This window comes from Protopterus annectens, chromosome 16.part0, assembly GCF_019279795.1.
Source record: "Protopterus annectens isolate FY-2018-M chromosome 16.part0, PAN1.0, whole genome shotgun sequence".
In the NCBI taxonomy this organism is placed as follows: Eukaryota; Metazoa; Chordata; order Ceratodontiformes; family Protopteridae; genus Protopterus; species Protopterus annectens.
The window spans coordinates 785,440,180-785,454,109 of record NC_056750.1 but is presented as its reverse complement, the minus strand read 5'-3'; the positions used below and the strand labels follow the sequence as shown (position 1 = coordinate 785,454,109).

Sequence of the window (13,930 nt, the reverse complement as noted above, 5' to 3'; positions counted from 1 at the left end):
CACTTACATGAATGCATTGATCGTGCTATTCCCTAACAGACCCAAGATGCTATTCTCCAAAAAAATAAAGCCAATTTGGTGGTCCCCTGTCATAAACAAATTCTACAACAGAAGAAAGAAACTGTTGCAAAAAAGAGTAAATTCCCATGATTGGAGGAACTCCCTGGTCAACCACAGTAAGAAGCTGAGATCCCTCATAAAATCCTCCAAAGCTAGTTACAAAAACAAAATCGCCACTGATTCTAAGGACAACCACAAAGCATTCTATAGCTATGTCAAGAATCTCAATGGCAACACTCAGACCTGCTCTGAGTTACAGCACAATGGCACTAAATATACAGAACCAACTGATATTACTAACATCCTGGCAAATAGGTTCAGTGCTAAATTTACCCCCTTCTCACCCCCAAAGGACCCATCTCTATACCAGAAGAATGCAAAATTCCTGTAATCACGGCTGCACAGGTAAAAACCACACTCTCCAAAGCCAAGATCACAGCAGCCATGGGACCTGACAACATCCCAGGCTGTGTTCTACACAAACTACAGAACTAACTGGCACCCCACCTAAGTACCATGTTCAATCATAGCCTCACCTCAGGCTTTGTGCCCACTGAATGGCACACAACGACGGTTATCCCACTCCACAAAGGAGGAGCCACCATGAACCCCGGAGACTACTGCCACATTAGCCTGATGAGCCTGGTCTGCTAGGGCGTGGAATATGTCATCATGGAACTTATAAACAGAGACATTGGTAATCTCCAAACTCTAGACCCTACCCAGTTTGGGTTTGTAAAAGGCAGATCATGTCTCCTAAACCTAATAGACTTCTTTGAAGCAGTCACCAAAGCTGTAGACGAGGGTAAGGTGGTTTACACAGCCTATCTGGATCTTGCCAAGGCTTTCAATACCATTCCCCACTCTGGAATTATAGATAAACTCACTAAACTAGGTATAAATCCCTATGTCACAAGATAGTTTGCCAGCTGGCTCACTGACAGAACCCACACTGTGAAAGTAGCAGACTCCAAATCCAACTTTAGACCAGTGACAAGTGGAGTAACACAAAGTTCAGTCCTGGGTCCTATCCTGTTTGGTATCTACTTCTCTGAAGTACAGGCTAACACAGAAGGTCTTTGACTAACAAAGTTCGCAGATGACTGCAAACTAGAAGCCATAATCGAAACTCCTAATCATGTGGACATCCTACAAAAGGGCCTCACTGAGACAGATGCCTGCTGTCAAAACCATGGCCTCAAGCTCAATGCCAAAAAGTGCATTGTCTCATCCCCTTTGGTAAAAACCTTGTACCCATGAACTGCCACATAGGCAGTAGTCTACTTAACACCAAAAGTGTGATAAGAGACCTTGGGACACAGGTGGACAGTAGTCTCTCCTTTGATAATCACATCACTACAGTAGTCAGGAAATCCTTCTACATGGCACACCTCATCACAAAAGGTTTCTCATCCAGGAAAAAAGAGGTCATTGTTCTCCTCTACGCGTCACTCATTAGACCCATTATAGAGTACAATGCCCCTTTTGGTATGTACCTCACAAGACATCTACAACAACTGGAAAGGCCGCAGAAATACCCACAAAAATGATTACCGGCGTCAAACAGATGCCCTACGCAGACCGTCTCAAAAAACTCCAGCTTTACTCCATCGCATATCGCCTACTTGGAGGCGATCTCTGCCTAACATACAAAGCTATGTCAAACCCAGAGCTGTTGGACATGCTCCACTTAAAGAAATCCCAATCCCTCCGAGCTACATGCTCTAGGGACCTAAACCTGGTCACTACAATAAACAGAACATGCTGGAGGGATAGATTCCTGTCCCAGAGACTCCCCATACTCTGGAACAAACTACCTATCTATATCAAACAAAGCTCCTCATTTGCACTCTTCAAGAAAAATCTTGATAATTGGATGGGAAATAGGAAATTCACCCCGGGGATCCCTTCTGTGGCTCTGCTCAACAGTGGCACAGGAAAATAATTTTCTTGGATGGCGAAAGCCAGGGCACCTTTTTGGCTAGGCTTATGTAGGCCCTAGGGCCAATAGCCTAGTACCTACCTATGAACCTATGAACATACCGTACATAGATAACAAGTGAATGACAGAAAGCAAATACATTTGGCATGAGTACATTACAGGAGTACATACATCAATAGTATGACATGGAGCAAATATAATTGGAGTAAGTTCATTATAGGGCTCTATGCAGCCAAATGACAGAGTACTCTGCAGGACATTTCCTTATTTTAAGCCATTTGGTCACTCAGTATTTCTGACAGAAAACTGTAAATGGAACTTTTTAAAATCAGCTATCTCATTACAGTCCTCTATCACAGATCCCCAGTTACCTCTGTCTTCCCTATCATACCTCCAACATTTACAGGAAGAAAAAATCTTTCAAGTCTGCTGGAATACAAAATATCTATGCAAACACTTCCAAGCAAAAATCCTAAACCTTCTGGACCTTGTTGCATACCTGGGAGCCTGGTGACTTATTTTTGGAGTTTTCTTTTGTGTCTTCTAATGGACTTCTTGGCTAGGTTATGTAAAGCTGCAAAGAGGCGCAGTTGTCAGTTGTGGGAGTTGTTTCCATTTTTTCCATAGAGTTAAAAGATGATTGAATTCAGTGGATAGCCATTCAGTTTTGGAAGTTTTCTAAACCCTCTGGGTAATTAAGGGTAGAATGATTTTCTTTTATTAAAATAGTGCCTTATGCATTTTGTAATATGTGTTATACATATCACAGGAAATGAGTGGAACCGAAAGTTTGATTTCTTCTTCTTAATGAAGTACAAAGTTGGAAAACAGATTACTGCTAAATTAGCTTTCTCTGGTTGGCTGAAGTTGCATTGTTGTCAGTAAAATGAGTGTAAGGATTACTGATGTTAACTATACTGGAATCAGACATATTTTTGAGTTTTCATTTTATTGGTCTTACAATTACTTGGAAAAAGCCTTTGAAGAAAAAAACATTAAGTGTTTGTGTTGAGAGTGGGAGGAAGTGTGAATGCATTTATGATCGATGTTAAAGTAATATTTATTTATTTTCCATTTGTTTACTGGGAATGTCCATCTGGCATAGAAAAAAACATTTTCAGCGGAGGCCCAGGCCAGGGAGAAAAGCTCCACAAACATTTAATAATAAAATTGATGTTCAATCACAATGTTATATGCTTGGAGACTGTGTTTACAAATCATAAGATGATAAAATTAAAAGACGAGAAGGTGTACTTTCAAACATTTAAGAAAGTATGCCTTTAAGCATTTGTCAAAGTATGTCTTTAGCCATCGAGAGCTGTATTGGTAGAATATTTCATATTATACATTCTGTAGATATTATATCCCCCCAGACAAAGAGAAAACCATTTGTAATAGTGTACTGCAGTCTCATATAGAAAAGGAGAAAGGACAGGAGTACTGGGTTTATTTTAAGAAAATGTAGGTGAGAGAATTGGGCGAAGATGAAGTAGGTGTGGAATTGGAGGTGCCACAGGAGAAGAATGGCATGGGGAATATGGGTGCTTTTGTTGTTTGGATAGCTACTTTAAAGAGTTAAATGAAAGAGGGGAATTATGGATAGTGAGGGTGAAGTCCCAGGCGCAGCCATGTATTCATGAGATTCTTTTCAAAGGTAAGAGCTTATCCTGGGGGTACACATGCATAACAATGTGTTCATGAGATGCTTGTCATAGGATCATAGGAGGTTACTAGGCTAATGGCCCTGGGGCCTTTACAAGCATAGCCAAGAGTATATCCCCAAAAAGAAACCTCAGTCAGCACCTGTCGCCCCTGTCAGTGAGGGACACAGGTGGAACCCCTGGGACAGTTTTGTGGTTTCCCATCGACTCATCAAGGTTGCACTTGAAGAGGGTTAGTGAGGTGCTCTGTTTGACGTGTATGGGAGTCTATTCCAGAGACGGGGCAGCCTCTGGGTGACAAACCTGTCTCTCCAGCAGGTTTTGTTGATGTAGCATATTAAATTCAGGCCTTTTGAGCGGGTAGTGTGTGAGGAGTTAGACTTACGGATATGGAGCATCTCTAGTAGGTCAGGGTCTGAGATTGCCTTGTAGGTGAGACACTGATCACCCCTGAGCAATCTGTACGATACCAAGTAGAGTGATAGTGATTTGAGTACAGCTCACAACCACTCGAAAGTCTTGAAATAAAACCAAGCAGGAATCCGCGTACACTGGCGTCCCAATTGGAAATAGCAGCAAAATACACACAGCTGTTCAGCATAAACTGAAGTCTTTATTGTAAAACAACAGCATAGAGTACACAACTAACTTAGCGCTTTCTCCCTTAACCCTAAGGGCATCATCAGAGTTGTGTAACAATAAAAATCAGCAATTTAAATACCACAACGTAGTACACACACCTCCCATTTTAACTAATCAACAAACATTGCAGGCATTCAAAATGCCAACACACACCCATATGAATTACATAAATATATGTATATATATACTATGTAGATGAATTTTAAAACTATTAATAAAAATTGTCTAATCACAAAAATAAGAAAATTGCCTATTAATGCTAATGAAAAAACTGTAGAACCACAGGTTATTGTATACATAAAATAAAATATACAAAAATACATAAACTCATAATAACTGCGCTCTATATTTTAACATGCTGGACAGTGAAACATGTTCATTGATACCTGGTGGTCTGGACGCATTGAGCCTAAGCTGCCATAAGCACTCCTTTACCTCAAGCAAGGTCTTTGCATCGCCACCATTATCTCTGTATGGTATCCTGTCAATTATAAAAAACAAAAATCTCTTAAAATCTTTACACCTCATGCTATGTGTATATAGTGCATTCGTAGTTTTTTTGTTCTTGATGTCCCTAACATGCTCTAAGATTCTAAGTCTCAGTTTCCTAATGGTTTTACCCACGTAGAATGTGGTACAGTTTAAGCAGGTAGTCAAATACACAACCATCTTGGTATTACAATTCACATGGCCTGGACTTGCTATAGTTCTGTTGTAATTATGTACCGTCACATAAGGTCCGTTGTTGATATATTTGCAGGTACTGCAGAACCCACATTTGTTCATCATACAATGTCTATAAGAACGCTGGGGATCAGCACTCTCCATAAGTTCTTTTAAATTCCTTCCCCTACTAAATGTAAATGATGGTAAGGCACCTACAACACTGGTGATATCCGTTGGTAATGACCCTGCCCATATGTCTTGAACAATGTGCATAATGTTGTAGCTGTCCTCATTAAATGGCAGGATCATAGAATGACCAGACCTTTTAAATTCCACCTTATTGTTGGTAGTGGTTAACCCTGCTGTCAAGATAGGTTTATATATAGTGTGTCTCTTAACAGCAACTTCATCCTTGATCATGCTTAAAATATCATAAGGATAACCTCTTTCTTGTAGCATGTCAATCAAGCTGTTTATTTCACTATTATATATCCTATCATTGCTAATTAACCTTGATAATCTTACCATCTGCCCTTTTATGATGTTCTTTTTTCAAAAATAGGGGTGACAACTTTCAAAGTGGAGGAAAGAATTGGAATACGTTTTTTTATGAAAAATACTGGAAGTTAGAGTCTTGTTCTCCCTGTCCTTCATTAACATAATGTCAAGAAATTCACATCTTTCATGTTGTATATTGTACGTGAACTTAAGGAAAGACGTACTTTTATTTAGAACTTCTACAAATTCTACAATGTAATTTTCCTTACCCCTCCAGAAAATCAAAATGTCATCCAGAAAGCGTACATATAACGCTATATTATTTTGAAATCTGGATGTAATAACATGATCCTTTTCCCAGTCTATTAAAACCAAGTTGGCATACAGTGGGGCACATTTCGCCCCCATTGCCACACCTGTGATTTGTTTAAAATAGTCCCCCTCAAAACTTACAAAATTATTGTTGAGGACCATTTCTAAAAGATCCACTAGTAGATTCTGTTTCACTGTATGATGTGTAGAAAGTTTTTGTAAACTATTCTTGAACATTTGCAAACCTATGTCATTAGGGATGACAGAAAATAAATTAACAACATCAATTGTTAGGAAAATATAATTGTCATCCCACAAGGTATTCCTAATAATGTCCAAACAGTGCCAAGAATCTTTTAACACTTGGGGAGCCCTTTTACAAATATCCTTACAATGGAAATCAATAAATGCAGCCAATGTTTCTGTTTTAGATCCTCTCGCTGAAACTGTAGGGCGAAAGGGCGGGTTGGCCATAGATTTGTGTATTTTAAGTATACCAAATATGGAGGGAATAACAGGGGAATTCACAACTAAAAATTCGTACTCATCCTTGTCTAAAATTCCCTCCATATACCATTCATAAATCTGCCACTCCAATGTCGTGTATGCCTTATTGACATCATACTTTGATACTCTTAAATAAGTAGATGTATCATTAAGTAAGTCCAACATACTACTGCTGTAGTCAGTGGAGGTCATGATCACTACCCCCCCCTCCCTTGTCTGGCTTCATAACTCTATAGATGTTGGTGGAAGTTAATTCCCGTAAACAAAACCTCTCCCCCTGCGTGAGGTTGTCTCTAGGGTTGTGGTTAAACTTAAAGTGTCTCCTCAAAAAAGTTTCACAGACTTGTTCAAACATATAAATACTCGGATTGGATGGGGGAATGAATGTACTTTTCCTTTTAAGCTTGGGAGTATAGTACATAACTTGACACCTTGTTTAGCAAAAAACATTCTTAAATTTAATTCTCTGGAAAACAATTTTAAAGACATCAAAATTTTGGCTATATCATGCTTAAAACAAGGAACAAATGAAAATCCTTTTGCGAACAAAGTAATAAAATCTTCACTGAGTACCATCTCACTGTAATTATAAATGTAGAAATTGCCCTTTTTAATAGTACTGCATTGTTTCACATGTTCTAAGTTTATCACATAGTCACTCTCCCCAACAGGACCATAGTTGATGTCTATACCAACATTATCATGGCAAAAATTGGAGAGAATGGTAGTATCTATTGTGTCCAAAGAATGGTCAACAACATTTCCATTGTCTGTCCAAAAAGGACATAAATTGTCATTGTTGGTCCATAATGAATCATTGTTCTTGTCAATAGAAACATCTAGTCCATTTAATTGTAATATCTCATCCAATTCTGTCTGTTCTGCCTGTTGGGCGTGTTGGTTGCTCTGCCCCTGCTGGAGTGAGCTCCCTTGCCCATAAATTGTCTCTCCCGAATTCGTTCGGAACGCCTCACTGGCTGAGGCTCTAAAAAAGCATCATGCTCTTCTGCTAGTACCAGATCGGCATCTACCGTGTCTTCATAAGTGTTCAGTGAGTGAGATACACTATGCCTTGTAGGTGCATTAGATCTATCACATAGTATTTTATAAGATTTAAAATGACCGTAGACTTTTTTCTCTGCATAATCACATTTATCTCTCTTGAGTTTGCTTAATTTGCCCCCCTTGCTACCCCCTGAGTTTGCCTGTAGAATTCTCCTTCAAAGGTGAAATAGTTGTTGGACAAAATATAATCCATAACTGTCATAAGAAAATGAATCATGGTGTCAGAAAATATAATAAGTTCCCTAATGACGTCATGGAACAGATCCAGTCCCTCCTTTTGGGGAATTGAGGTAAATAAATCCACTATGTCAATAGTGGAAAAATGACATTACCATTGTACCATCTTTCATTAATTTTGGACAAAAATCCCAAGAGTCCTTGAGTAAATAATCGACAGAGTCAATTGAGTCTTTTAAAATTCTATCCACAAAGGTGCATAAAGTGTGTGTAGAACTATTACATGCAGAAGTAATAATCCTAAATGGCAGTTGCTTAATACACTTGTGCACTTTGGGAAAGCCAAAGGCTGTTGGTAACAAGGGATGTTCTGTTTTCAAAAAAATTATGTTAAGTCCTCTGAGATAACTTTTTGAAATAAAGAGTCTTCCAGAAATAATTGAATCTTCCTATGTGCTAGAGTAACTTCATTCCTGGATGAAATCTGGTATTTTTTAGTTTCAGAGAACATCATAGTAAGCTGATTCACATAATCAGTACTGTTGAAAAGTACCACACCCCCACCCTTATCACAATTCATGATTGTAAGAGTTTTATCTGTCCTAAATCAATTTAAAAGTGTGTGCTCTTCCCTACTAAGGTTAGAGTGTTTATCTTATTTATGTTTATTTTTGTTTGTTTAGCTCTGCACAAACTTTATGTACCTTTGTGGATAGAATTTTAAAAGATTCAGTTGACTCTGTCGATTATTTACTCAAGGATTTTTGTCCAAAATTAATGAAAGATGGTACAATGGTAATGTGATTTTTTTCCACTATTGACATAGTGGATTTATTTACCTCAGTTCCCCACAAGGAGGGACTGGATCTGTTCCATGACGCCATTAGGGAACTTACTATATTTTCAGACACCATGATTCATTTTCTTATGGCAGTTATGGATTATATTTTGTCCAACAACTGTTTCACCTTTGAAGGAGAATTCTACAGGCAAACTCAGGGGGTAGCAAGGGGGCAACATGTGCCCCCATTTATGCCAATTTGGTTCTCTATTCATGGGAAAAGAAATATATTTTTATAAGCAGTTACCAACAGTTGTGGTCTACTTACTATCATTTTTTTGGACGATATTTTTGTTCTCTGGAAGGATTCTCGAGTTAATCCAAATTTTTTTTGGATTACATTAACCAGATATGTCCATTTTTAAATTCACAGCTAACCATTCTATTGATAAGATCAATTATTTGGACGTGATGATTTCTAAGGACACGTCTAATAATAGATTTGCTTCCAGAATTTATAGGAAGGAAACCTTCTCTAATAGTTACCTCGATTTCCAAAGTAGTCACCCTTTCCATACTATGAGAAACATCTTTAAAGGGCAGTTGGTAAGGGCAGGAAGAATGTGCTCTACATGAGATACTTTTGTGGACGCAGTAGCTAATATTACAGAAATGTTTAGGGTAAGGAGGTACCTTAGTGGGATACTTGATAGGGTTATGAAACAAATGGTAGAAGGATGGGGGATAAAATGTAAGCCCCTATTAGCTAGTGGTGAGATAATCCAAAAATCGAACAGCCAACAAATAAGAATGGTGGGGTACAACATGAGTATGGTCATCCCATGTGGTGTAGGGGAAAGAACACTTAGGGATATTATTAAAAGGAACTGGAACATTTTTAAAGGTAACACAGATATAGTTAACATCTTAGGCCAACTACCAAGCTTTGTGTACTAAACAGGCAAAAATTTCAAATACTTGACGGAAGATGTTATTACACCTAGAACCTTGCCAGTTAAAGGAACCACTAGATGTGGTCGATGTAATAAATGCCCCTTTGTTTTGGAAAATGATGTAGTGCACATTGAAAGTATCAATAGGGGCATCCCTTTGCATAAAGGTAATTGCAATATGAAAGGTGTTATTTACATTTACATTTGCCACCATGTTCATATTTTTATGTTGGCAAAATGGAAAGGAAATTTAGAACTAGAATATATGAGCACCTATATGTTATTGCCAAATAAAATATCAATAATGCCCTTTATAGGCATACACTAGCTTGTCAAGGGGACACAAAATTCAAGTTTGGAATATTAGAAGTTATGCCACACAATTTGAGATGTGGTTGGTGGGAACTTCAGGTTGACCTGAGAGAATTCCACTGGATTATTAAGCTTAATACCTTGGTGGAACCTGGATTAAATGATTATGTGTCCTTGGTTCCAGTGCTGAGAAAAAAAGCATTAGTATTTTAAGATAATATACAACAACATTTGATTGGGATATCTAAGCTACAAGTATTTATATTTTAATTTTACTACTTTATATATATTTTTAAAGGAAAATATGTTTATTATTTACACAGTATGTAATGTTTTTTATGATTTTTTGGTATGCCTTTAAATGTTCTTACCAATCAGTTATTTACCTAATTGTTTAATTGATTTAATTATGTATGTATAAAAAGGGTTTGACTTGAAGGGGGTTATTTAGTTCTGATGAAGTCCCCAAAGGTTCACCCAGGGGATGAAAGCGCTTAACAATTAAAGACTTTGGTACCTGATTTTTGTTTTGTTATATGTGTGGAGCTTATGGTGTTTCTACTGCTTGTTTGGGCATCTACTACAGTTTTTTACAAGATTATTTCTGGTGTCCTTTCCAATGGTTGTGAGGATTTATTCATTTGGATTTTTTGTTATATATGATTTAGTTGCAGGTTCTGCTGCTAGCTATGCTGTGACCAGGACAGAGACTCGCAAGTGTTCAAATCTTTGGATATATTTGGAGAAAGGAAATATGCCACAAGCATCTTTTTCAGGTAAGCAACATTAGGACATATGCTTCCATGTGAATTCTGTGTGAAAGATGCATCTTTGCATCTTGAAAAATGCAAAAATACACTGCAGGCTGAGCAGTATTGACTGTCTTCGTCTTCTCCTTTCAGCTGCTCCCATTAGGGATCGCCAAAGCGGATCTATGGTCTGCAGAATGAGTGGCAGTAGAGTTTTACTGTGTCGAGTTACCAGCCTGGCATCCGACCTTCCTCAGAACGTGCACACACACACACACACACACACACACACACACACACACACACACACACACACACACACTCTCACACCTAGAGCCAATTGAGAATGTCCAGTTCACCTGAAACATGTCTTGGGAATGTGGGAGGAAACTGGACCACCCAGAGGAAACCCATGCGAACACAGGGTGGACATACAAACTCTGCACAGAAGGTTCCCCAAACAAGATTCAAACCAAAGAACCTCTTGTAAAGTGACAACACTTACCGCTGTACCACTGTGCTGCCTGCTGAGCAATATTGACTATAAACTCTAAATATTAAATCCTGAGTATGTTCTTTTGAGTCCTTTTAGGATTTGATTGCAGTTTGCACTGGATAGTACAACTGTTGATTATATGTGTACATTTACATTACATTTATTGATAATTTTAGCCATTGCTAAAATATTTTCATTTATGTTTTTGTTGCCCCTACAATTCCTCATTGGTCTGTTCCCACTCCGTCTCCTCAGTCTACAAAATATAAGAGAGAGGTTATGATGAAATGGTGCATGAGCTGATACAGATACTGCTTGAGTATGAAGTGCTTCAGTTAAATACAAGTGATCCTGTGAAATATGATTTTTATCCAGTCTAGCCCAGTTACTGTATCTTTGGGAAATAATGTGTAAATTCTCTTTGAGTTCCTGCTGCTGAATTCATGTCTTCCATATCAAATATTCTCATATTCTTCTTCAATTATCTACCCTCTTTTGTTATATTTTCCCTTCTAGGTCCCCATGATACATCCTTACTATTGCAAATTAGGTGAACAGTATTATTTCTTCCAAAAATCTTATAAGCTCCATAATACTAGTTCTAGATAGAACGTAAGTACATGCTACCACAAATCCACCATATCATACTTTTTCCCTCTTTCATCTTTATTGAAGTACATCTTTCCATTAGTATTACTACTCCTGTTTACCTTGTCCCTAATACTCTGATGAATGTCTGTACTGGAATCCTTTCCTTAGCAAATTCACATGCTCATTTCCATGTAGATGAGTCATCTATAATGTTGCTATTTGCACCCCACACTTCTTAAAATAATTTAGTGTTCTTTGCTTTTTTGTCTGTGTCATTATTGACAAAAAAGCCATTCTTATGAAAAGCTATTATTGCCACACACTATACTTGACAATTTTCTGAATACATTTCCATCTTGCAACTTACCGCATATAGTAATATTTGGTATGCTGATCCTGTAAATAGTTGCTTCTTTTCATGTTTACTTGTACCCATGTCACATTTTCCCATACTTTTCACTTCAATAAAAACACTCAAAGAAAAAAATAAATAAATAAATACATTTCAACACCCTCCCAACCCTTTTAACTCACAGCAAACACATAAACTACATTTATAAAAAAAAGTCTTCCCTCCAAATAGGAGCAATTGGCCCAAATAAATGGCCACACCCACAGGCAGTACCTATTCTAACATTCCTATTATCCATGCTAGTACACATATTAGAGCCTATGTTTCCACATACACAGGTTGCTATCTGTTCTTATCTTATATCTCACCCCTTCCCAGATTACACAGATTGCTGTATGTTCTTATCTTTGATTAGTTTCCCTCCCAGATGTGAAAAACAACTTGCATACTTTCAGTAAACATTAACTTGTAGCTATAGCAAAAAAGTTAACCGGATACCTTTTTAATAAATGCACAAAATTGTGCTATGTTATATTTAATACATTAAAGTACTAAGTTTGCTGGGGAGGCAACTAGTTGTATAACAACCCACTTCTTGCAGTTTCAGACTTTTTTTTTTCTTTTCACTGAACTGCTTGATAGTTTCCCTTTAAATGTTAATTGTATTGTGTCTTACAGATACAGAGAGTACATTGTTTAGACCTTTCAATATTAATTGCTTGCTTACAAGCTTCTTCTCTCCAGCTAAAGGTGTTGCTAATGGAAAACAACAGCTACTGTAATTTGAAAAGCAAGAAAGAGCCCTTGTATATTTTACTCAGATTACACTGCTCAGATCTCTCATGATTAATTGTCTGCACCTCTTTCCCTTTTGTCTCCAACTACAAGTATTTGCTAATGGAAAAAATAGCTAGTAACCTTATGAATGCAAGAAATAAATCGTATAGATTTCCCTAATAAAACACTGATTCGATCTCTAATAAGCAACACACAGGTTGAAGCAATTAATTGGCTGTAGCTAAATGCAGGTGCTAATGGAACTATAGAGGGTTATTAGTTCTGCAAATACAAGACAAATCTAACATTTTTCACTCTTTTCATAATATTCTCTTGTTTTCCAAGCCTATATGCTTTAAAAATTATTTATAGCTTAAACTAAGACATTAATCTAGATACACAACTCTATGAAATGGGAAATCATCTTTTAATTCACCATTTAATATGATACACTTTTTCATTTCCCAGCAGCCAAGTCAACAAATTATGTTAACTGTAAATTGTTTTTCTTACTATAATGTCATTGAAATACAGAACAGTCACTGATAAAACTCTCTCCACCTCCTGTTTAAAAGGTTCTTGCTTAGAATCTTGAATTTACACAAAATCGAAATTCATATGCTCGAGACTACAAACTCAAACGTACAAAAGGCTGAAAATGAAAATTGCCATCATTCAGAAGCCTGAAAATGACTGATAGTGACTGTTATTTACCACACTTCAGTAACATTAGTGTGAAACACTCAGCTGAAAATAAAAATAATTTCTAAAATGCATACATGCATAAATTAAACTCATAAAAGGGATATCGATCCTGGTAGCACTGAAGAGCTCCATCAAACATAATGAACACTCAGACCTCAGTACTGGCTGCCATCTACACAAGTACCTGGCAAATAACAGATAATGCTCTGTAAGTGTCTTTGAGTGCATTACCAAAATATCCTGTCACCACATTGATGTACAAGTAAGGTAGATGGTGAACCATAGCAAAGTCTAAACCTTTAGCAGTAACATAGCAGTGCTTAGAAATTCCTGCACAGAGTAGTCTGTGGAATTGTTTATAACTTGAAGTAAATGCACATATCTCTTCTTAGGTGTGGGTAGACATCCTCACCCATTGTACAGCAACTCATGTTTGTTCCCTGATCAGAATAGCCATTACAGATTTTAAGTCCAACTGTCTCCTACCTAATATTCATGAAACTGTGTGAGGCCAAGCCTCTACAGAATTCTGTGTCCAGGACAACATAAGCTTATTCGTGATGGCAGTATTCCACAACTCCAAACAGCAGTGGAAATCTGTAGCTACTAAATGTCTGTGTAGCGAACTTCCTTGGCTTCCCTTATAGATTCCACTCTTCAAAATACTTCACTAAATCTTTTCCC

At 37.5% G+C, this 13,930-nt stretch overlaps 1 protein-coding gene across 1 annotated transcript in view; it reads left to right on the top strand.

The window, feature by feature from the left end:
• TMEM141 (transmembrane protein 141) overlaps nucleotides 1-13,930 on the top strand; it is a 103,631-nt gene that overhangs the window by 77,153 nt on the left and 12,548 nt on the right. Inside the window, exon 4 of the mRNA XM_044057918.1 lies at nucleotides 10,245-10,352. Within this exon, the coding sequence (XP_043913853.1) occupies nucleotides 10,245-10,352 (108 nt within the window). The remainder of the gene's footprint in view (nucleotides 1-10,244; nucleotides 10,353-13,930) is intronic.